The sequence below is a fragment of the Myxine glutinosa genome, chromosome 9 (genome assembly GCF_964187855.1).
Source record: "Myxine glutinosa chromosome 9, kmMyxGlut1.1, whole genome shotgun sequence".
Lineage (NCBI taxonomy): Eukaryota > Metazoa > Chordata > Myxini > Myxiniformes > Myxinidae > Myxine > Myxine glutinosa.
The window spans coordinates 111,531,374-111,553,165 of NC_136269.1; the positions used below are offsets into that span (position 1 = coordinate 111,531,374).

Sequence of the window (21,792 nt, forward strand, 5' to 3'; positions counted from 1 at the left end):
AGCAGTGTCTTTGTGTCACATCTACAGCAGTGTATCAAATTTGCTTCAAATTAATCCCTATTGAACCTGATTCATAGCAGATTGACACAATGTAATGTTATCCTTTCGTCGAGGATATTCAGCCATTCAAAGAGAATGATTGGCTGCCACTTCTGGCTTCCAGCTACTTTTTTTTGCTTCTCTACAGTCTCTTGTTCTCATGCATCCCGGTACAATCCATACATGGCGAAACAAATACCATACAACATACAGAATTTTTCATGAGGTCATATCATAATGATCAATTAATACCTTTAATGCTAAACAGACGATTTCTTTCCTCAGATTACTTAATAACTAACACTACTAATTGGACAACATCTGCATCCCATTTTCCAAACTAGAAAGCATCTGAAAATGCAAAGCCCGTCCGCGTCCGTTTGTATTTAGACGACTACTTTTTTTCTTCTACTTCTTCTTCTTCTTCTTCTTCTTCTTCTTCCGTATGCTCAAAATAACGAAAACAGTTTTTAAAAATACAAAAGTAAAATTTATGATTTTATGCAGGCTTGACCTTTGAGCTTTAGATCTAAAAAAAAAAAAATCATCTTTTGATTGGTGAACCACTTCTGTGAATTGGAAATTCTTAAAAATTCAGGTTAATCAGGTGAAAATTGGCAATTTTACACAACCTTGACCTTTTGATCTAGAACAAAACAAAAGAATCAGTTTGTAGCTTTTGATTGGTGAACCAATTCAGTGACCCAATATGTAAATTCTTAAATTGTCAGGTCAATCGGATGAAATTGACAATTTTATGTGACACTGACCTTTGACCTTTAATTTGCCTTCTCCATATTCTCATAAGGCTTTGGTGAAAATTTGATGACAAAAGTCAAATGGTAAAATAGGTTACTGCCCGGACACACGGGGACACACACACACACACACACACACACACACACACACACACACACACACACACACACACACACACACACACACACAAGTGATTACAAAACCCCGTCTCCTGCTTGATGTGCAGGGGATGGGCTAACTAATATATTGAACGTGAACAAATCCTCTTATATGGGCATGGTACAAAAGATCTATAATCTTATTTAAAGATACAATGAAGTTTTTATGTCCACATGATTGCAGAAAAGACAGCCGGCTTTGTTAACAATTATTCCAACGGTGGCATGCTTCACAATAATGTGCGTGCTTGAATTTCCTTTTTGAAAATTCCACTCTCCTGATGATCGGAGTCAGGACCAGAAAACCCAGAGGTGAGCCATTTGATCCTTTAAAGCAAAATCTAATACACGCCACTGTATATCTCTAGTACAGGGCTTAAGCCTTAAGCGTTTCCACAACATATTTTTAACCAAAACGTTTGGCAAATTCTCGACATTAAGTAAATTTATATGCAACCTCGGCCTCATCAGGTTTTAATTGAGCTTCTAAGTCCCTGGAAAACTTTTCTCTTCAATAACAAGTTTTTTCAAACCTACATTGTGCAGTGAACACTGGTAAGCTCTGGAATATGCAGACATTTCCCATACTACAGCAGACAGGGAACTTATTCAGCTTTCACAACCGATCCTAATAATGTGGATTGACTTAATTTGAATTGTGTTTCACAACGTTAATCTGAAACCTCAACTTCCAAGTCAATGTGAACTGCAAAATTACCTGTCTTGTATGTGAACAGAAATGTACATTTCATTTATCATTGTGGTGAAATATGTCGTAATGTCTCGGGCTGAGTGAAGAGATGATCCGCGTGAAGGGATGACCATGAGGGAGCTTATATAAACTGGGTCCATTCGGTCTGTGAGGGGTGGCATACTGTATCCCAGCGCTGTAGACTACTGAGATTTAACAGGTACGTTAGTGCTTGCTTGCAAGGAACTAGAAAGAGATGTATGCTTTGATTGCCTTTTATGTAACTAATAATTTGTATTCTTGTGTTGTAGGAATGGTATGAGAAATAGTTCAATAAAACCTCATTTCTTGCAAGAGATCTGAGTTTGATTCCACAACAATCATTGAACATGGCTTACAATACAGCGGACCTACACTCAATACGGCAAATTAACTACAATGACGACAGTTGGAGCATGTAGCCCAGGGAATGGAACGTCTTGCCACGCAAATAAGATCAGCATGAACAATACAGATACACAATGTACGGTTTTCAAGGGAGAGCAAGCTTTATCTACCAGAGGTGAAAAAGACATCATCATCATCAAAATCAAGAGCAATGAAAACCTACTGGCGAGGTGCAGATGTGCGCCATGTCAGAGCGTGGCGACCCCTCGCAGCATCTGTGGCATTCTGTATGGCCACAGCATTGTAGACCCTTAGCCCTGCGGCTTGCAAGCCACCCAGAAAGGCCTCCACCAACGACACCTGTCGTCGGCGCAATCTCAGCCGGTGATGTAACCGTTGGTGGGCCAGGAAATGACGCACAGCTGTTATTTGGGAATTGTAAATAGACAGGTTTTCGAATTAGGTATAAACAACATGGCAAATTGAAAGATATTGATTGAATAGGTCTCATATGGGCACAAACAAATCCAAAAATACCTTCACAGTATCGTGTCGTGTGTATCGGTATAAAATGCAAATTCAGTATAAGTAGGGCATCATGTACAATGTATAAGATGGGCAGCTTTATTAGCCCCCATTGGACTTAGTCCGAAATGGGGGCTTATGCATTGGATCTCCTCAGTCCGTGCCTCTGCAACCATATCTCGGAGATGTATGGACCAATTTTGTTCATAGTTGGTACAAAGACAATACATGATGGTATACATATGCGCATCATTTTCTTTCGCAATGCCCTCATAGGTGGTCGACTGGCGGCCATTTTAGTTGTAAAGAAACCCGATATTGAACATGTCCTCAACCATTTCCTGAACATGAATTGACCGATCTTATTCAAACTTGGCACACAGATTAATGAATGATGCCTCACATATGCACATCATTTTCTTTCGAGATCAGATCCCAGAGGGCCGACTGTCGGCCATTTTGTTACTTAAACGTGTCCTCAACCATTTCTTGAAATATGCATGGATCAATTTTGTCCAAACATGGCAAAAGCACATATACATAATGGCATACACATGCACTTCACTTTCTTTTGTGATGTGATCAAAGATGGCCGACTGGTAGACTGGCGGCCATTTTAGCTGTAAAAAAACCGATATTGACAACGTCCTCAACGATTTCTCGGACATGCATTTACCAATCTTGTTTAAACTTGGCACACAGAAAATGAATGATGGGATATATATATGCGTGTCATTTTTTCGGGATAAGATTCAAGATGGCCGACTGGCGGCCATTTTGTTCTTTAATGGTGGCCAATTTGTTCTTTAAATGTGTCCCCAACAATTTCTGGACATTCATGAACCGATTAAATTCAAGTTTGGCACAAAGACAATAATACATGAGAGTATACGTATGCAGAAGATTTTGTTTTGTAATCTGAACAAATATGGCTGACTGACGGCATTTAACTCCATACAACAAAATTACTAAAACCAAGGGGGCTATGACATTTTATGTCTTTTTCTTCTTGTTAAATATGCACGAAAGCTTGGCGAAAAAAATAATCCATGGGGCAACAATGGTTGTGAGGGATCCGCATGTTAGGGCAGCACCTTTTTGGCAAATTACAACCCTGCGATGAAGTTGCTGGCAAATTTCCACCAACTGGTCCCCATGCCAGGGCTTCAGCAGAACACGGTTTGGTCCCATCTGAGGAATGAAAACAGAAGTGAAACAATAGATCAGGTAAACAAGCCAACCACTGTTGTCAATTTTCAAGCTTGGCACTTTATTCCAACACAACTCACTATCAGCTTAAACCATCCACTGCGATGTAAAATCTCAAAGCATTTTACAAGGAACAACAACAACAACAACAACAACAACTACTACTACTACTTATTTAATGGGCCCAATTCATCCTACCTTCTAGTGGGGTTGGCTTCAGGAGGCACATTGGGCCAAATCTTTAATGAAACAGCTATCCATTCCTGATATTTAACTGAAGGTGGCAGGAATTGGGAATTTTTTTCAGAGTGCCAGTAATAACTCATCTACTCTTCACGAACGACACGATGGGATCCTTAATGTCCTCCAGCTTATACTTGCAGGCGGGACACTCAGCTTAATGTCCATCCAAGGGACGCTGCATTAGGATGTAACCCCCTACCCAGAAAATACCAATTTAACAGTTTATAGTTAGGTCAAGAATGGAACACAGTCGAGACAGTGCAGAGGCAGTTTCACTACATCTGCACCATTCTGCTTGAACAAGCAAATAAATAAGAAAAGGAAAGAGATGAAACTTTGAGCTATAAAAATCGCAATTTATGATGTTGTGTGCATTTTTAAAGTCAGACTTCCACCGTTGAGGAGGATATTTAAAGAATGGATGATGGCCATGTCATCCTGCAGGGAAATGGCAGGATATTTCTGCAGTTACACTGTCGTGGTCGTGTTCTTGCAAGGTTGCAAGGTATCTATCTATCTATATCTATATAATTATAAAATTGAAATCTTGCGTGTTTGTGTGTAACATTCGATCGGTCCGGGGGCGTGGCTTACCCCTTTGAGAGAGTAGTAATATCCACCATTTTATTAACTCGCATAGCTTTGAGGCCTGTTTTGTAGGCCCGTGGTGTCTTGCTCTCTCTCCCAGCTTTATTTCAAATCAAATTCGATATATCATTTCATTTTTCACAGTCGCTAACATAGTTTTAGACTCGGTTGAAAAAAAACGGGAAGAAAATCGCGCCACGTTGATATACGAAAATACACCGCCTAAAATAACAGGCATACAGTATATATCTTCGTTATTTCATTCAACATTATTACCCGGAAGTAAAATATGTTTCAGGAAATTACCGAGAGATATTTCTTCGATTTTTAAAATTATTTATATGCGCATACACTTTAAATAGGTTTATTTGAAATCTTTAATTTTCACAATGTAATTTATTTGTCATTTGATGATCGGCAAAAATATGTTTCAGGAAATTACCGAGAGATATTTCTTCGATTTTTTTTATTATTACCGCTTCCATCTGATTTCATTTTTATCGATGGTTTTAGACTCGGTAAAAGAAATAATTGAGAACATTCACGCACACACGGGAAATTGCAGAGATATATTTTAAAAATCGCGCCACGTTGATATACGAAAATACACCGCCTAAAATAACAGGCATACAGTATATATCTTCGTTATTTCATTCAACATTATTACCCGGAAGTAAAATATGTTTCAGGAAATTACCGAGAGATATTTCTTCGATTTTTTTTATTATTTATATGCGCATACACTTTAAATAGGTTTATTTGAAATCTTTAATTTTCACAATGTAATTTATTTGTCATTTGATGATCGGCAAAACGATAGCACAAACACAATACTATTTGCAGGAAGAATGTCGTATCAACCCTCCGACGGCGCTACGGACGCGGACAACGAATCACACCTCACGTCTATGGACGCGAATAGCAACATTCCTTCAAGTTCTCGTGCGGAAGCAGTATCTCCGAGGGGTGCTGAAACAGACGATGGGAGATCACGACGTCTTCAGCAGCAATGAGAAAGCCAAAGGAAGAGACGACATGCTGAAAGGCCTGAGCAAAGGTCACAGCGCCTTCAGCTGCAAAGACAAAGGGCAAGGATGAGAAGGAGTGCTGAGACGGAGGAGGTGAGAGCGCAGCGTCTTCAGGAGGAACGAGAGAGAGTCAGCTTGCGAAGGGATGCAGAATCTGCAGAGGAGACGTCACAGCACCATCAAGAGCAGCAAGAAAGAGATCGTATGAGGAGAGATGTGGAATCTGCAGAGGAGACGGCACAGCGTCTTCAGGAGCAGCGAGAAAGAGATAGGATAAGGGAAGTTCTTGAGACAAGGCAGAGAAACGCGCAGAATGCAAGAAATTTCACTTCTGCTGACGTCGGTGCGATGGACAAGATTTGTCCACATTGTAGAGCGCTTCTTTTCCAAGGTGAAACAGCTCATTTTTGCTGCACGAATGGAAAGGTGTCCTTGGGAAATCTGGGACCTTTACCGCATCAATTACACAATCTGTTTGCCGGCGATGGACCCACAGCGAACGAATTCCGCAGGAACATCAGACAATACAACTGTCTATTTCAAATGACATCATTTGGAGGAAGCCAAGTTTCTCCTCGGCACGGTGCATGGAGCCCATCGGTCATAATTCAGGGTCAAATACATCATCGTATCGGTTCCTTCTTGCCAAATGCGGATGAACAACCGAAATTCCTCCAAATTTATTTCTTAGATCCACATGACAGCGTACAGTTGAGGATGCGGATACTCACCAATGCTGGTATTCACCGTGATATAGTTGGAGCATTAGAGACCGTGCTGAGACAAGTGAATCCTTACGTTCACTCGTTCCGCATGGCACGCGAGGAAATAGGCAATTTGCCAGAGGCGTTCGTTCTTATTGATCCCAACAGGAGACCAGCTGGTGAACATGAGAGGAGGTTCAATGGTCAAATCGCTGATGAAGTGGGTGTCGTTGTGAAGAATACTGTCGATCCTCAAGCTACAGTGCGTCACATTGTATTGAAAGCAAGAGGAGGAGCGCTGCAAAGTATTTCTGAGTTGCACCGTTCTTACGACACACTCCAGTATGTTCTCTTCTTCCCATTCGGAGATGACGGATGGCAGCCCGAAATGAACATGACCAATGGCAGGAGATTGACTGCCATGAAATACGACTCCTACCGAATAATGAACCACGAGGATGAGTTCAACTACCTCCTCAGAGGGGGGCGTCTGTTCCAGCAGTATCTTGTTGATATGGCAGCCAAAATGGAAGGCACAAGATTGGCGTTTATAAGACTGAACCAGGCATCGCTGAGGTCTGCTACATACAGTGGCTTCACTGATGCTCTCAATGACAATGACGATTTGTCCAACATCGGACGCCGCGTACTACTGTCATCGACATTTGTAGGGGGGCCGAGGTATATGATGGAGCGATGTCAAGATGCCATGATGTACGTAAGAAAATATGGTAACGCGACCTACTTCATCACTATGACGTGTAATCCAAAGTGGCCTGAAATCTCCAATAACCTGTTTCCTCACCAAAGTGAGAACGACAGACCGGATCTCATTGCGAGTGTTCGAGTTGAAGAAAACAGTGTTCATTAAATACCTCACTGGATCAGAAGGCTTCTTCGGGAACTGTATCGCTCACGTTGTGTGTGTGGAGTACCAAAAGCGAGGTCTCCCTCACATACAATGTTTGCTGTGGCTCGATGAAGCTTCAAAGCCGAGACCACAAGACTATGATCGATTTGTACAAGCTGAAATACCAGATCCCGATGAAGATCCAGAGGGACACAGACTGGTGTTGAAGCACATGATCCATGGTCCATATTGTTCCACAGCAACTGGATGCTGGAAGAATGGAGCATGCAGACACAGATACCCGCGGTCATATGCTCCGTACACACGGTGCGGAGACGATTCGTACCCCATATATAGAAGATCCCCAGAAATGGGAGGATTTGAAGGGCACCAAGAAGGGAGGCAACGACGACCTGTTACAAATCAGTGGGTTGTTCCCCATAATCTCTATCTCCTGAAAACGTTTGATTGCCACATCAACGTTGAAATATGCTGCTCTATAAAGTCGATCAAGTATGTTATTAAGTATGCCATGAAAGGTAGCGATCAAGCTACGTATGCACTGCGCACAAACGACGAGATAACGGAGTACTTGACGGGTAGATACATTGGACCTTCAGAGGCTGTTGCCTCCATTCTTGGATTCTCAGTCCATGACAGGAAGCCGGCCGTTATCCGTTTAGGAGTACATCTGCCAAATGAACAACAGGTATTTTTTGCTGGGAACGTTCGTGAACAAAGAAATAATCCCAATATGGCCAAAACCACGTTGACAGTTTATGGATCTTTGCAGACGTGACCATTTCGCTAATACACTGTTGTACGTGGATGTTCCGAGATTCTATACATGGACCAAGAAGAGATGGCAACGAAGAAAACAGGGCAGACCAGTGGAGGGCAACCCTGGAATGTTTGAGGATGACATATTGGGACGAGTTTACACTGTTTCGCCGCGTACTGGTGACCTGTACTATTTCCGACTACTCCTCCACCACGTGAGAGGGCCGACTTCGTTCGAAGTCCTGAGAATGTGTGATAATGTCATTCTACCCACATTCAAAGACGCTTGCAGAGAAATGGGTTTGCTGCAAGGAGACGCTGTCTGGCGCGAGACTCTGGAGGATGCTGAGAGGACACGCCTTCCCAGACCCATGAGGGATTTGTTCGTTGTGCTCCTCACACAAAGTGAAGTCGACAATCCATTGGATCTATGGGAACGTTTCAAGGACGCTATGGCTGAAGATTATCTTCTAGCTCATCGACGATCTGCAAATGATCCCAATATTGCCATCAACGAGCGCCATCACGACTTGGCTCTATCGTATTTGCAGCAGAAACTGCAATTGTTGAACAGAACTGTTGCACAATTTCACTTGCCGACTCGACTCCAATTCACCTACTGAGAGAACTCCAATACGACATGGAGGAACAACAGCGAATCGTAGACGAAAGGCAGCTTCTGCTCAATGATGAGCAGAGAGTTGTCTATGACTTTGCGTGCGGTTGCATCCGCACGAATCAGTCATCAATGATTTTCATTGACGCGCCTGGAGGCACAGGGAAGACGTTTCTTATTAACCTGATTCTCTCTAAAGTGAGAGCGAGTGGAGAAGTTGCCCTTGCGGTGGCCTCATCTGGCATAGCTGCTACCCTCATGCCTGGTGGAAGAACAGCGCACTCAAGGTTCCAAATCCCTCTGACACCGAGGGAAGATGGCATATGCAACATCGATAAAAATTCCACTATCGCAGACCTCTTTCGAAGTACAAAACTCATCGTGTGGGATGAGTGTCCTATGATCAGGAGAGAGAGTTTCGAGGCTGTGGATCGCACGTTGCGTGATGTATGTGACAAAGACGAGCCTTTTGGAGGGATCTTGACGATATGCTGTGGTGATTTCTGTCAACTTCTGCCCGTGGTGAAAAGAGGGTGTGATGCTGACGTTGAGAATGCATGCATAAAGAAGTCCTACTTATGGCAGAGCTTTGGAATGTTTCACTTGAGAACTAATATGCGACTGACCGACGGAAGTGGGCAGTTTTCAAGATTTTTGCTCGACATCGGCGAGGATAGAATCGAGAAAAATGCGGATGATGAGATAGATTTGCCAGAGGATATACTGCTGACAGCGAGTGGGCTCGATGAGTGCATCGATACCATATATCCATCATTCGCCAATCCGATGGAGGTTTTTTCAGCAAGGTCTATATTAGTGCCCCTCAACGATATGATGCGAAACATCAATTCAAGATGCATCACAAGGTTCCCTGGTGCTAGCAAGGAGTATGCTGCGTTAGGGCGGGCCATACTTTTTTTTTTTTGGAAATCAATCGAGAGGGGTGTTCATATTACGTATTTTGGTGTGTAGAACACAAATCTGAGGTTTAAAAAAAATTCTGATAACCCTAACCTACATCAATTTGCAGTTGATTATTATTAAATTTTTGATTATATTGCTATTCTTCTGGAAAAAAAGAGAAGTTTTTTATTTTGAAGTTCGGGCTTTTATTTTGGTAACTTCCTGTTGGGACGGCAGTTGTAGCCATCTTGTTGCTGAAAGCTCGATGTTGAGGAGGTTGGCAATCCTTATCCATCCGTCTTCTCTTCTCTTCTTATGGCATTGCCAGTAAGTACGTTTTTGATAAGGAACCTGAGGAACAAATAGATAATAATTTTAGATGTAAATTACCTTGTTTTATATTATATTTGTTAATTGATTTGTGTACTTACCTATTGCCAGCCTGAGTTACATGTGAAGGAAAATAGTGACCTGTGAAGTGAATATTTTGACGGTTTTCTGTAATACCTGTGTAATACCTTAATATCTGTCTGTAGTGGATACTTACCTGTGTATTATTGTTTTTATTTCAGTGTGAACTACTAAAAATGGCTCAAGTCAGAACAAGGATGAAATCAAGTTCTCATTTGAGTAATCTTGTTGGCACTGGGCAGGAGCTGTTGGTGTCTGAACTGCCAACTGTGAGGGATATCCTGAGGTATGGCATCTACTTGAGGGAGCAAAGTGAAGATGACAGGAGGAACTACCCAGTGGACCAGCTCGTGTCTGACATCTACCCTGGTCTGATTTGTCAGTGGAGCAAAGCTAATGCTCTTTTCAAGCCTCCTGTTATCAATGAAAAGGTGACCATCATGTCCAAGCTCAAGGAGGTCTGGAATCAGGCAGTGAAGTTTTCTCTTGGGAAGGGCAAACTTGATGCCAAAGAGAGGTTCATTGTCAAGTTAGACAAGTTATTTGATATTTTGACTTGCAAGTGTCAGATTACCAGTTGTGAGGGGGGAGGCTGTGAGGCCGGTGAGGGCTGTGTGATCCAAGCCCACATTAACTGTTCCTGCAGCAGAGAGAAAATGATTCCTGTGAAAGATCTTGCCTACATTAAGGGACAGAAAGAGAAGGTTGGAAGTAAAGGACCCCACCAAATGGGGAGCCCTGATCTGCCAGAGCACAAGAGACAGGTGAGGACATTGGAAAGGCAGGAAAATAAAAAGAATGCAGAGAAAAGGAGAAGGAGCAAGGAGGAAAATGCTGCAGCAGCAGAGAAGGCAGCCAGGAAGGATGTTGAGAGATTTTTGTCAGATGGTGATGAGGATCTGGAATTGGAGAGAAGTGGTGCTGAAGATGAGTTTGTCACTGAAGTTGAGCTCTTCCCTGAAACTGACACTGAGCCTGCAGCTTCAGCAAAGGTCCAGAAAAACTATGATGAGATTCCAAACATTGCCCTTGCTAGTGTAAGGTATGGCATAGGGCTGAGGCCAACTGCAGCGATAGCAACTGCAGCTCTGATTGATGCAGGAATCATCACAGAAGACAATACAAGTAAAGTGATTGATAAGAACAAGGTCAATAGAGCACAGGAGAAGTTGATGACAGAGCTGGGGGAAGAGTTTGATGAGAAGTGCAGGGAGTAGGGGGGGATCTCCTGCATCCTCTTTGATGGGTGGATTGACCTGACCAATGTGATGATGGAAGCTGAGGGCAGTGACCAATCTTTTCCTGCAAAGATCAAGGAAGAACACTATACTGTTAGTGAGCCTGGTAGCTACTATCTGTTCCACTTTACCCCAGAGAAAGCAACTAAAGAGGAGTCACATGCGGAGCAGATTGCTAAGGTCCTGTTTGCCTGGCTGAAAGAGAGGGGTTTTGATAAGACCTTGTGGGCCATTGGAGGAGACTCAACAAATGTCAACACTGGTGTGAAAGCTGGAGTAATGCGGAAGCTGGAGCTGCACCTGTGGAGAAAGCTGGTCTGGTTCGTGTGCAACCTGCACACTGGTGAACTTCCCCTGCGCCATCTCATTGTTCACCTTGATGGCCCTACTCTGTCAGACAACACATTTTCCGGGCCAATAGGAAAGCTCCTTGCTTCTGCTACAGACTTGGATATCAATCCAAACTTCACCCGGATCTTTGTTGGCCCTCCACTGATCAAGCTGTCTGTCAAGGCCATTGAAGATCTCTCAACTGATCAACACTATGGCTATAAAATTGTCTGTGCAATCAGGGATGGAGTGCTTCCTGCAAGGCTGGCTCTAGTGGAGATTGGACCAGTAAACCACAGCCGCTGGATCACCACAGCGAACAGACTTCTCAGGCTCTGGGTGTCAAAGCATGGACTGACAGGAAAGAACCAGAAGAATCTGCAATTCATTGTGGAATTCATCATTGGAGTGTATTATCCATGTTGGTTCAACGTGAAAGTCAAGCACTCCTGGATCGAAGGGCCTAGGCACATCTTGTTTCAGCTGGACTGCCTCAAGTCCCAGAGGAAGGAGGTGCTGGACCTTGTGATGCCGACTGTGAGAAGATCTGCTTGGTATGCCCACAGTGAAGCCATCCTCCAAACACTGCTGTGCTCTGAGGATCAGGAGAGGACTGAGGGGGTGGAGAGAATCCTGGCCATCAGGGGAGAGGGGGACCCAGACACTCAGCTGGGGGACTCCTCTGTCAGGACCAGAAAGACACCTGACATCAACTGTGATGCTTCCAGCATTGGTAACTTGATCAGCTGGTCGGAAGGTGTGTCAGAGCCACCTCTCACCTGCTCCCTAAGCACCTCGGAGGTGAAGAACTTCATCAACACCCCCATGGAGGTGCTCAACTGGCTTTGCCACACACAAAGCATTGAGAGGGTTGTTAAAATGGTGACTGAGGCTTCTGCAAAGTACTTCTCACAGGAAAAGAGGGATGGAGGCATCAGGGCTCAGGAGACCAGCAGGAGGCTGATGTCCAAGAATGAGTCAAAGCAGGACTTGTGCAACCTGGTAAAGTTCAAGAAGTAAGGAGATTGATCTTTGTAATTGTAACCAGTGATATACATGCAGTTCACCTGTTAATAAATATGTACATTTGATTTGGCTGTGTCAATATGAATGATTTCCCTTATATCTTTTAATATCTTATAAAGGGGTTCGAAAGGGTAAAATTGGCAATTTAGAAATACAAATTGATGTAGGTTAGAGTTATCCTATCCAAAAAATAAACTCATATTTGAATTCCCCATAAAAAAACACATAATATAGACACCCCTCATGTTAGGATTTCCTTCAGATTGATTTTGGCACCTGAGTATGACCCGCCCTAATTTGCTGCGTTCAACAGTGTGACTGAGGGTACTGATGCGACGCACTTCCCAACGGAATTCCTACATTCCGTTGAAGTCTCGGGATTGCCGCCGCACAACCTCGAGCTCAAAAAAGGATCCCCTATCATTTTGATGCAGAACTTGGACCCTCCGAAACTTTGCAACGGGACGCGCATGATTGTTGAGGACATGCTTCGAAATATGATAGTTGCGAGGATCATAAGTTCAACGTTTGAAGGCAAAACTGTAATGCTCCCTCGGATCCGACTAAATCTGTCGGAAGCTGAGGATATCCCTTTGCAGCGCTGCCAGTTCCCCATACAATCCTGCTTCGCAATGACGATCCATAAGGCGCAAGGGCAAACTATGGAGAATGTGCTGGTCTACCTGGAGAAACCGGTCTTCCAGCATGGTCAGCTGTATGTGGCGCTCAGTCGAGGGAAGAGGAAAGAGAACGTGCGAGTTTATGTAAATGGAGGATCGTCGACAAAGAACATCGTCATCAGAAGTGTCCTCTGACAACAAAATCGTGGTAGTCCACGGGTCGCGTGTTTTTTCTAAAAAACAAACAAAAAAAAAAAAACGTGATCGGAGATAAGGGCCGAAATCACGTGTCACAGGTAAGTGATTTAGAACGCTGGAGAGGTGAGCCTTATGGCTTGCTGGCCCAAATAATCTCCCTGATGATGTCCAGCGTTCGCTTTAGTTCTATTCTCATATCTATTCAAACTGACTGACCCAACGGGTCATGGGTCGTCTAGTACATATATATATATATACATATATATATATACATATATATATATAATCGGGAGATTAAATCAGACACGGACGTAGCTTCAGGACTTCGATCTTTAATTTGACAAGCTTTCGACCAACAAAGGTCTTCTTCTGAGTCTACAAAAACAGTAGGCATGTATATCAGTCAAGTATGTATAGTGATATGTGTGTAAGATGTGTGATATGTGTAGAAAATGCATACAAAAGGAAGAGCCACGCCAAAGCTCACTCACCGGCCCCAAGTTCAACGGAAGTGAAGCGCACCTTACAGTTACCGTTTGCGTTACAGTTCCGGTGCACGTGCATATACAAATATAGAGATACATACATACATAAACACACAAGCATATATTCATATACCATTTATATTCATATAATATATTTATATAAATGACATATAAAGGTAGAATGAATGAATGGGTGAATGAATGAATGAATGAATGAATGAATGGGTTACGGTTAACAATTTGATTGGGTTGATGTAGGAACATGCTTTAATCATCAAAATTTATGCCATGAGGGATTTTTGTCCGAAGTTTATGTATCCAAAAGGACTCACGTTTCAGAATCGTGGTGTGTGATCGACTTGTGATTGATTCAATGGCAGAGATTTGAATGTCATTTATAGAGTGATCCGGTTGATTAAAGTGTATCGTGTAAGGTAGAGATTTGCCCTGACTGGTGTGGAAGTTATTGATTTCTGACCGGGTGTTATTAAATCGTGTGTAGAGTGTATTCTCAGTTTTTCCAACATATTGTTTGTTGCACTTTTGGCAAGTGATTAGGTATATGACCCATGTAGATTTGCAGTTCATATAGGAGGTGATGGGGAATTTTTGTCCAGTGCTAGAACTACAAAATTTGTTTCCTTCTAGTAAATGCTTGTGCATAATAATTTTTTTTGCTGTGCATTTATAGAAGCCAGGGATCCTAGTTTGTTTGTTGTGGGGCTGTGGGTGCTTTACTTTTACCAAGAGGTCCCTGAGTGTCCGACCACGTCGAAATGATGTTAGTGGAGGTTGAGGGTGCGATCAACAACATTCTTTAGAAACAACAACAGCAACAACAACAACAACAACAACAACAACAACAACGATGTATACCTGACCACCACGATCAATGAACTTCAACAATTGATGCAAAAAAGACAAAGACATGAACTACACTTCATTTACCTAAACGAATATAAACAACGAGGGATCGTACCTAAAGGTCTCCTCATTAAAAAACGATCTTGCTTCGCAACTCGAACCAATGATGACGTCATCACTGCACGTTGGAATCTATTGCTATGGAACACTGCTCAACAACTACTGGAGATTGTAATAACACAAGTAAAAATAAAATTAATCAAATTGAATGATAACATCAGCCAAAAGAAGGAGAAGATGTGGCAGAATGTGAATCCTGGCCAATACCACCACATAATGTGCTCATTCAATGATAAGCTAATGGCTGCTAAACACGACATTGTTAAAGTTAAGGAAAGGAAACTTAAACGTGATGAAATGTTATGCAAGCATATAAAACCATCTCAAGAGAATACACCCATTGCAAACAATAACCAGGTAACTCCAACCACCACTCCCAACCACTTCTGACCAACCACTACAACCACTTCTCCAACCACTTCAACCACTCCATCTTCAACCACCCCAACCACCCCAACCACTTCCAACCACTTCTCAAACCACTTCTGACCAACTTAAGCATAAACACAAAAATAGACATTATTGAAGGAACTGCGCTCCAACGCGAGTCGAAAGAATTGACGCGACCAAAGACGGAATTCGTCCGAGTTGCTTTATTGAAACAAAACAGCTCAGGTATTCTCACAAGCCCGTTTATCGGGCAGCAATATATATACACATTTATGTCGGGAAGTTTGCCCGGCAAAAGCTATACCGGGCATGCCCGGGTGTCAAGGGCGAGCCTTGGAAAGGCGAGTCTGGACCTGCCCGGGCGTGTTTGGCTGCGGCCTGGCAAGTCGAGGCTGGGCGTGCCCGGGCGCTCTGGACGAGCCCTGGAAAGGCGATAGCGGGCATGCCCGGACGCTCTGGGCGAGCCCTGGAAAGGCGATAGCGGGCATGCCCGGACGCTCTGGGCGAGCCCTGAAAAGGCGATAGCGGGCATGCCCGGACGCTCTGGGCGAGCCCTGGAAAGGCGAGAGCGGGCATACCCGGGAAAGACGAGACCGGGCGTGCCCGGGAGGTTCGGGCGTGCCCGGGAACAGTGAGTCCGGGCATGCCCGGGAGAGGCGCGTCTGGCCGTGTTCTGGCCGGTGCAAGGCGATTGTGTGCATCCAGCGGTAACCGCTACACACGCCCCTCCAGAATCGACCTGCACCGGCAGGGTCAATTTAAGGGGGGTCCGGATGACCCGGCCGAAGCGACCCCTGGAGGGTCGTGGGGAGGGGTCCGACGTGGTGGTGGGTGGTCGAGCGGGGGGAACTGTGGACGGGGGGCGGCCTCGCCGCGGAGGAAGGGCCAACCGTGGTGGTCGGTCGACGTCCATGTGCGCCGGTTTGAGGCGGTCCACAGAAATCCGGTCCGGCCAGCCGCCGAAGTCGACGATGAAAGACTTGTCGCCCCGTCGCAGGACCCGGAAGGGCCCGTCGTACGGCGGCCGGAGTGGCCCCCGGTGCGCGTCATGACGCACAAAGACGTACTCCGCTGTGCGAAGCGCCGGGGGGACGTAGGACTGGGGGCCACCGTGGCGGGACGTCGGCACGGGGGCAAATCGTCGGGCGGCCTCCTGGAGGTCCGAGCGCTGGCGAGCGGCGGACCAGGGACTGGTAGCGTCGGGCACGAATTCGCCCGGGACGCGGAGCGGCTGGCCGTAGACGAGCTCGGTGGCGGACGCCTGGAGGTCTTCCTTGGGGGCCGTGCGAAGGCCCAAAAGGACCCACGGCAGCCGGTCGGCCCAACCGTCGTCCTGAAGGCCGGCCATGAGTGCGGCCTTCATGGAGCGGTGAAACCGCTCGCACAACCCGTTGGCTTGGGGGTGGTAGGCCGTGGTGCGGTGCAGCGTGACCCCCAACGAACGGGCGACCGCGCCCCAAAGCTCAGACGTGAACTGTGGGCCGCGGTCGGACGAGATGTCGCGCCGAAGCGCGCGACCCAGGTGGCGATGAACGCCTGCGCCACGTCGGCGGTGGTGGTGGAGGCGAGGGGCACGGCCTCCGGCCACCTGGTGGTCCTGTCCACCATGGTGAGCAGGTGGGTGAACCCCCGTGAGGGGGGCAGGGGACCCACCAGGTCCACGTGGACGTGGTCGAAACGCCGTTCAGGCACGGCGAAAGGTGCCAGCGGGGCCTGGGTGTGGCGGTGGACCTTGACCCGCTGGCAGGCCGTGCAGGCGTTGGCCCAGTCGCGGATGTTTCGTCGAAGGCCGTGCCAGACGAAACGCGCCGACACCAGCTTCTGAGAAGCTTTCCGGCCCGGGTGAGAAAGGCCGTGGATGGAGGCGAAGATGCGGCGCTGCCAGGAAACGGGCACGATGGGGCGAGGCTGGCCCTGGGAGACGTCGCAGAGCAGGACGGTGCCCGCGAAGGGAATGTCGGCCAGGCGGAGGCCCGTGTCTGCCGCACGGAGTGCCTGCACCGAGGCGTCGGTGGTCTGGTCGGCCGCCATGAGCGCGAAGTCCACGCCGAGGTGGACCGCGTTCGCGCTGGCCCGAGAAAGACAGTCGGCCACGGCGTTGTCTTTGCCGGCGACGTGCCGGATGTCCGTGGTGAACTCCGACACGGCGGAGAGGTGGCGCTGCTGGCGGGCCGACCACGGCTCCGTGACCTTAGCCATTGCGTAGACCAACGGCTTGTGGTCGACGAAAGCCGTGAACGGGCGGCCCTCCAGGAGGTGTCGGAAATGGCGAACGGCCAGGAATAGCCCGAGCAGCTCGCGGTCGAACGTGCTGTAGTTTAACTCGTTCGGCCGGAGTTGCCGGCTGAAAAAAGCGAGTGGCTGCCAAACCCCGTCCACCCATTGCTCATGGACGGCGCCCACCGCGTAGTTGGAGGCGTCCGTAGTGAGGGCGATGGGCGCGTTGAGCACCGGGTGAGCCAGCAGCGTTGCGTCGGCGAGGGCCCGTTTGGCGCTGGCGAAGGCCGCGTCCATGGCCGCGGACCAAACAATGTCATGCTTGGCCGGCTTGCCCCAGAGGGCCTCGTAAAGGGGCCGCATGAGCTGAGCAGCGCGGGGCACGAATCGGTGATAAAAATTCACCATGCCGAGGAACTCTTGGAGGGCCTTGATGGAACGGGGACGCGGGAACGTGGTGATGGCCTCGACCTTGGTCGGCAGCGGCACGGCCCCGGTCTTGGTGATGCGGTGGCCCAAAAAGTCAACGGTCGTTGCGCCGAAGTGGCATTTGACCGGGTTGACAATTAAGCCGTGCTCGCTGAGGCGACCGAACAGTGTTCGGAGGTGGAGGAGGTGCTCGGCGCGGGACGTGCTGGCGACGAGGATATCGTCCAGATAGACGAAAAGAAACGGCAGGTCGCGCAGCACGCCGTCCATCAAGCGCTGGAACGCCTGGGCCGCGTTCTTGAGGCCAAACGGCATCCGCAAAAATTCGAACAGGCCGAACAGCATGATGACGGCCGTCTTCGGGACGTCGGCCGCCCGGACAGGTACCTGGTGGTAGCCCCGTATCAGGTCAATTTTCGAAAAGATGCCCCGTCCCGCCAAACGGGTGGAAAAGTCCTGAATATGCGGGATCGGGTACCTGTCGGGGGTGGTAGCGTCGTTGAGACGGCGGTAGTCGCCACACGGGCGCCATCCACCCCCCGGCTTTGGCACGATGTGCAGTGGCGAGGCCCACGTGCTATCGGAGCGCCGCACGATGCCGAGGTGCTCCAACGCGTCGAACTCGGCCTTCGCCACGGCGAGCTTGGCCGGGTCGAGGCGGCGGGCCCTGGCGTAGACCGGCGGGCCCATAGTGGGTATGTGGTGCTCGATCCCGTGCCGCACCGCGACGGCCGAAAACGTCGGCCGCGTGAGGGCCGGGAATTCCGCGAGCAGGCGAGCGAACTCGTTCGCTGCCGGGAGGGCGCACGCCAGTTCGGTCGGCGCGGAGCTGCTCATCGTGCACGCCAGGGAGCTGAAGGTCTCGGCGTTGACAAGGCGACGACGTTTGACGTCGACCAGCAGCCCGTGCGCGCAGAGGAAGTCGGCGCCCAGCAAAGCCATGGGGACACAGGCGGTCACAAAAGTCCATTGAAAACGCTGGCTGCCGAAGCAGAGGGTGACGACGCGTGGGCCGAAAGTGCGTATGGCCGAGCCATTAGCAGCGACCAAAGAGGGGACGCAAACGGCGTCCCGCCTGTCCTGCTCGGAGGCGGGTATGACGCTCAGTTGGGCGCCGGTGTCACACAGGAAACGCCGCCCAGACGCTTTGTCCCGAATAAACAGCAAGTTGCCCGAGTGGCCGGCGCTCATGGCTGGGAATGAACGCCGGCCCGGCCGTTTCCCGACCTGCCGAAAGTGCACGGGGGCCGGCACGTCCGAGCCTTGTGTCCGAACCTGGCGTGGTAATAACACCACGCCCGGTCAGGTGGAGGCCCCGGCCGTCGTGTCGGAAGCGGGCGGTGCGGCGTGGCGGCCGCCAGTTGCACCGGCAGTTCGGCCTCCAACCGCGCAGGGCGCTCGGGTGTCGTGGGCGTCGCCTCGGACGGCGGCGGGCTCCAGGTAACCGAGCCGATGTGCTGGCCCGCCGAGGAGATCTTATCGGCTTCCCTGGCGAGGGCGCGGGAATCCGTGATCAACGTGCCAGCCAGGGCGAGGCGTACCGGGTGAGGCAGCTGGCGAAGGAACAGCTCGCGGAACAGAAAATCCGGAGAGTGCTCACCGAGCAACGAGAGCATATAGTCCATGCGCTCGGACGGGCGCGTGTCGCCGAGCTCGGGCAGAGCGAGCAGGCGCCGTGCGCGTGCTGCCGGTGAGAGGGCGAAAGCGTCGAGGAGGAGTGTCTTCAGCGCGTCGTATTTGTCAGCAGCCGGCGGGTGCTCGAGGAGGCTCAAGGCGCGGGTCGCGGTGGCGGAACCGAGCGCCGCCACAACATGGTGGAAGTGGGTGTCGTCCGCGGTGATGCCTCGCAGGGCGAACTGAGAGTCCGCCTGAGCGAACCAAACAGCCGCGTGAGCCTCCCAGAAGGTAGGCAGTTTAAGCGTCACTGCCGTATCCATGTCGGTAGGTCACCAATGAAGGAACTGCGCTCCAACGCGAGTCGAAAGAATTGACGCGACCAAAGACGGAATTCGTCCGAGTTGCTTTATTGAAACAAAACAGCTCAGGTATTCTCACAAGCCCGTTTATCGGGCAGCAATATATATACACATTTATGTCGGGAAGTTTGCCCGGCAAAAGCTATACTGGGCATGCCCGGGTGTCAAGGGCGAGCCTTGGAAAGGCGAGTCTGGACCTGCCCGGGCGTGTTTGGCTGCGGCCTGGCAAGTCGAGGCTGGGCGTGCCCGGGCGCTCTGGACGAGCCCTGGAAAGGCGATAGCGGGCATGCCCGGACGCTCTGGGCGAGTCCTGGAAAGGCGATAGCGGGCATGCCCGGACGCTCTGGGCGAGCCCTGGAAAGGCGAGAGCGGGCATGCCCGGGAAAGACGAGACCGGGCGTGCCCGGGAGGTTCGGGCATGCCCGGGAACAGTGAGTCCGGGCATGCCCGGGAGAGGCGCGTCTGGCCGTGTTCTGGCCGGTGCAAGGCGATTGTGTGCATCCAGCGGTAACCGCTACATTATCGTAAAAAACAATACACAAACCGCAGACATCATTACATACAGAACCGTTCCTCCATGGAAATGAACACAGCTGAGGTTGAAAATAGTCAAACCAACAACAATAGAACTTCTACTGCAACCAAACTTGTAGATCTACCTAAACTCGGGATCATCAATCTTTCCAATCATTCCCTCAGTGAGGCGGAAATAAACCTGCTCTCTAAGGGTTTAAAATTTTGCCCAATCGCTCCACAAATAGACCAATTACAATTGAAAGAGGATTTGAAAGATTTCTGCAGGCGAATGACATTAAAGGCACACTTTGCTAAAGTACACCCAGCACCGTCAACACCACAACAAAAAACACCAACAACCACGCATACAATCACACAAACCGACACCACAATTCACTTTACCTAAACCAAAAAGCACCTGGACACCACGTGTTGACAATCCATATCTACATGTCTATATGGAACAAGTGAGCAATGAAATTGAAAAGTTGGCACAAAAATATAATTGTTCCAGACATAAGGACAATCTTACAAAGGCAGAACGACAAGCACTTCACAATCTCCAAAATAATGAAAAGATAGTCATAAAGCCAGCAGATAAAGGTACTGCCATTGTCATTATGTCGGCTACCGATTACGTTGCAGAAGGTAATCGTCAACTACATAGTGATACTTACAAAGAGCTCCCATCCGACCCGACCCTTTTTCATCTTGAAGAGGTTAAAAAGGTAGTAGATTCTATTCGGGTGGATAAAACCATCAAATCTCGCTTGGTTCCGAAAGATCCTCATTGCCCTAACCTTTATTTTATTCCTAAAATACACAAGGTAAACAATCCAGGTAGACCAATCGTATCTGGCTGCACATGTTCAACTGTTCTAATATCAAAATTTGTTGACTGTCATTTACGTCCTCTCGTGATGAATCTCTCCTCATACCTCAAGGACACAACCAGTTTTGTGACCCACATCCAAGGATTGAACAGAATATACTCACCTTTCAACTCCCAAACCATTTTAGTCACAGCAGATGTTACATCCCTCTACACTAATATTCCACATTCAGAAGACCTGTCTGCATGCCGCAAAGCACTAGATACACGACAAGTCCCAATACCATCTACTCAAGACCGTATGCGCCTATTAGAACTGACACTCAAACTGAATAATTTCCAATTCAACGGACAACATTACATTCAAACTCAAGGTACCACTATGGGTACCCCTGTTGCACCGTCATACGGGGGAGGGGGGAGGGGGGAAGGGGGAAAGGGGTAGGGGGGAGGGGGAAAAGGGAGGGGGAGGGGGAAAAGGGAGGGGGAGGGTGAGCGGAGAAGGGTAGGGTGGAGGGGGAAGGGAGGACGGAGGGGGGAGGGGGAAGGGGGAGGGAAGGGGAGGGCCAGTCAACAATGACGTTGCAGTTCTCATGGTCGGAGAGCAGCACAACAATCGCGACATCGTCCTGCATCTTCGCAACAGCACGAAGCGGTTTT

The 21,792-nt window shown here is 48.2% G+C and overlaps 1 protein-coding gene across 1 annotated transcript in view; it reads right to left on the reverse strand.

Moving 5' to 3' along the window:
• LOC137435088 (unconventional myosin-XVI) overlaps positions 1–21,792 on the reverse strand; it is a 224,687-nt gene that overhangs the window by 23,690 nt on the left and 179,205 nt on the right. Inside the window, exons 21-22 of the mRNA XM_078784703.1 lie at positions 3,654–3,750; positions 2,258–2,456 (exon numbers count right to left, since the gene is read on the reverse strand). Coding sequence (XP_078640829.1) covers positions 2,258–2,456; positions 3,654–3,750 — 296 coding nt within the window. The remainder of the gene's footprint in view (positions 1–2,257; positions 2,457–3,653; positions 3,751–21,792) is intronic.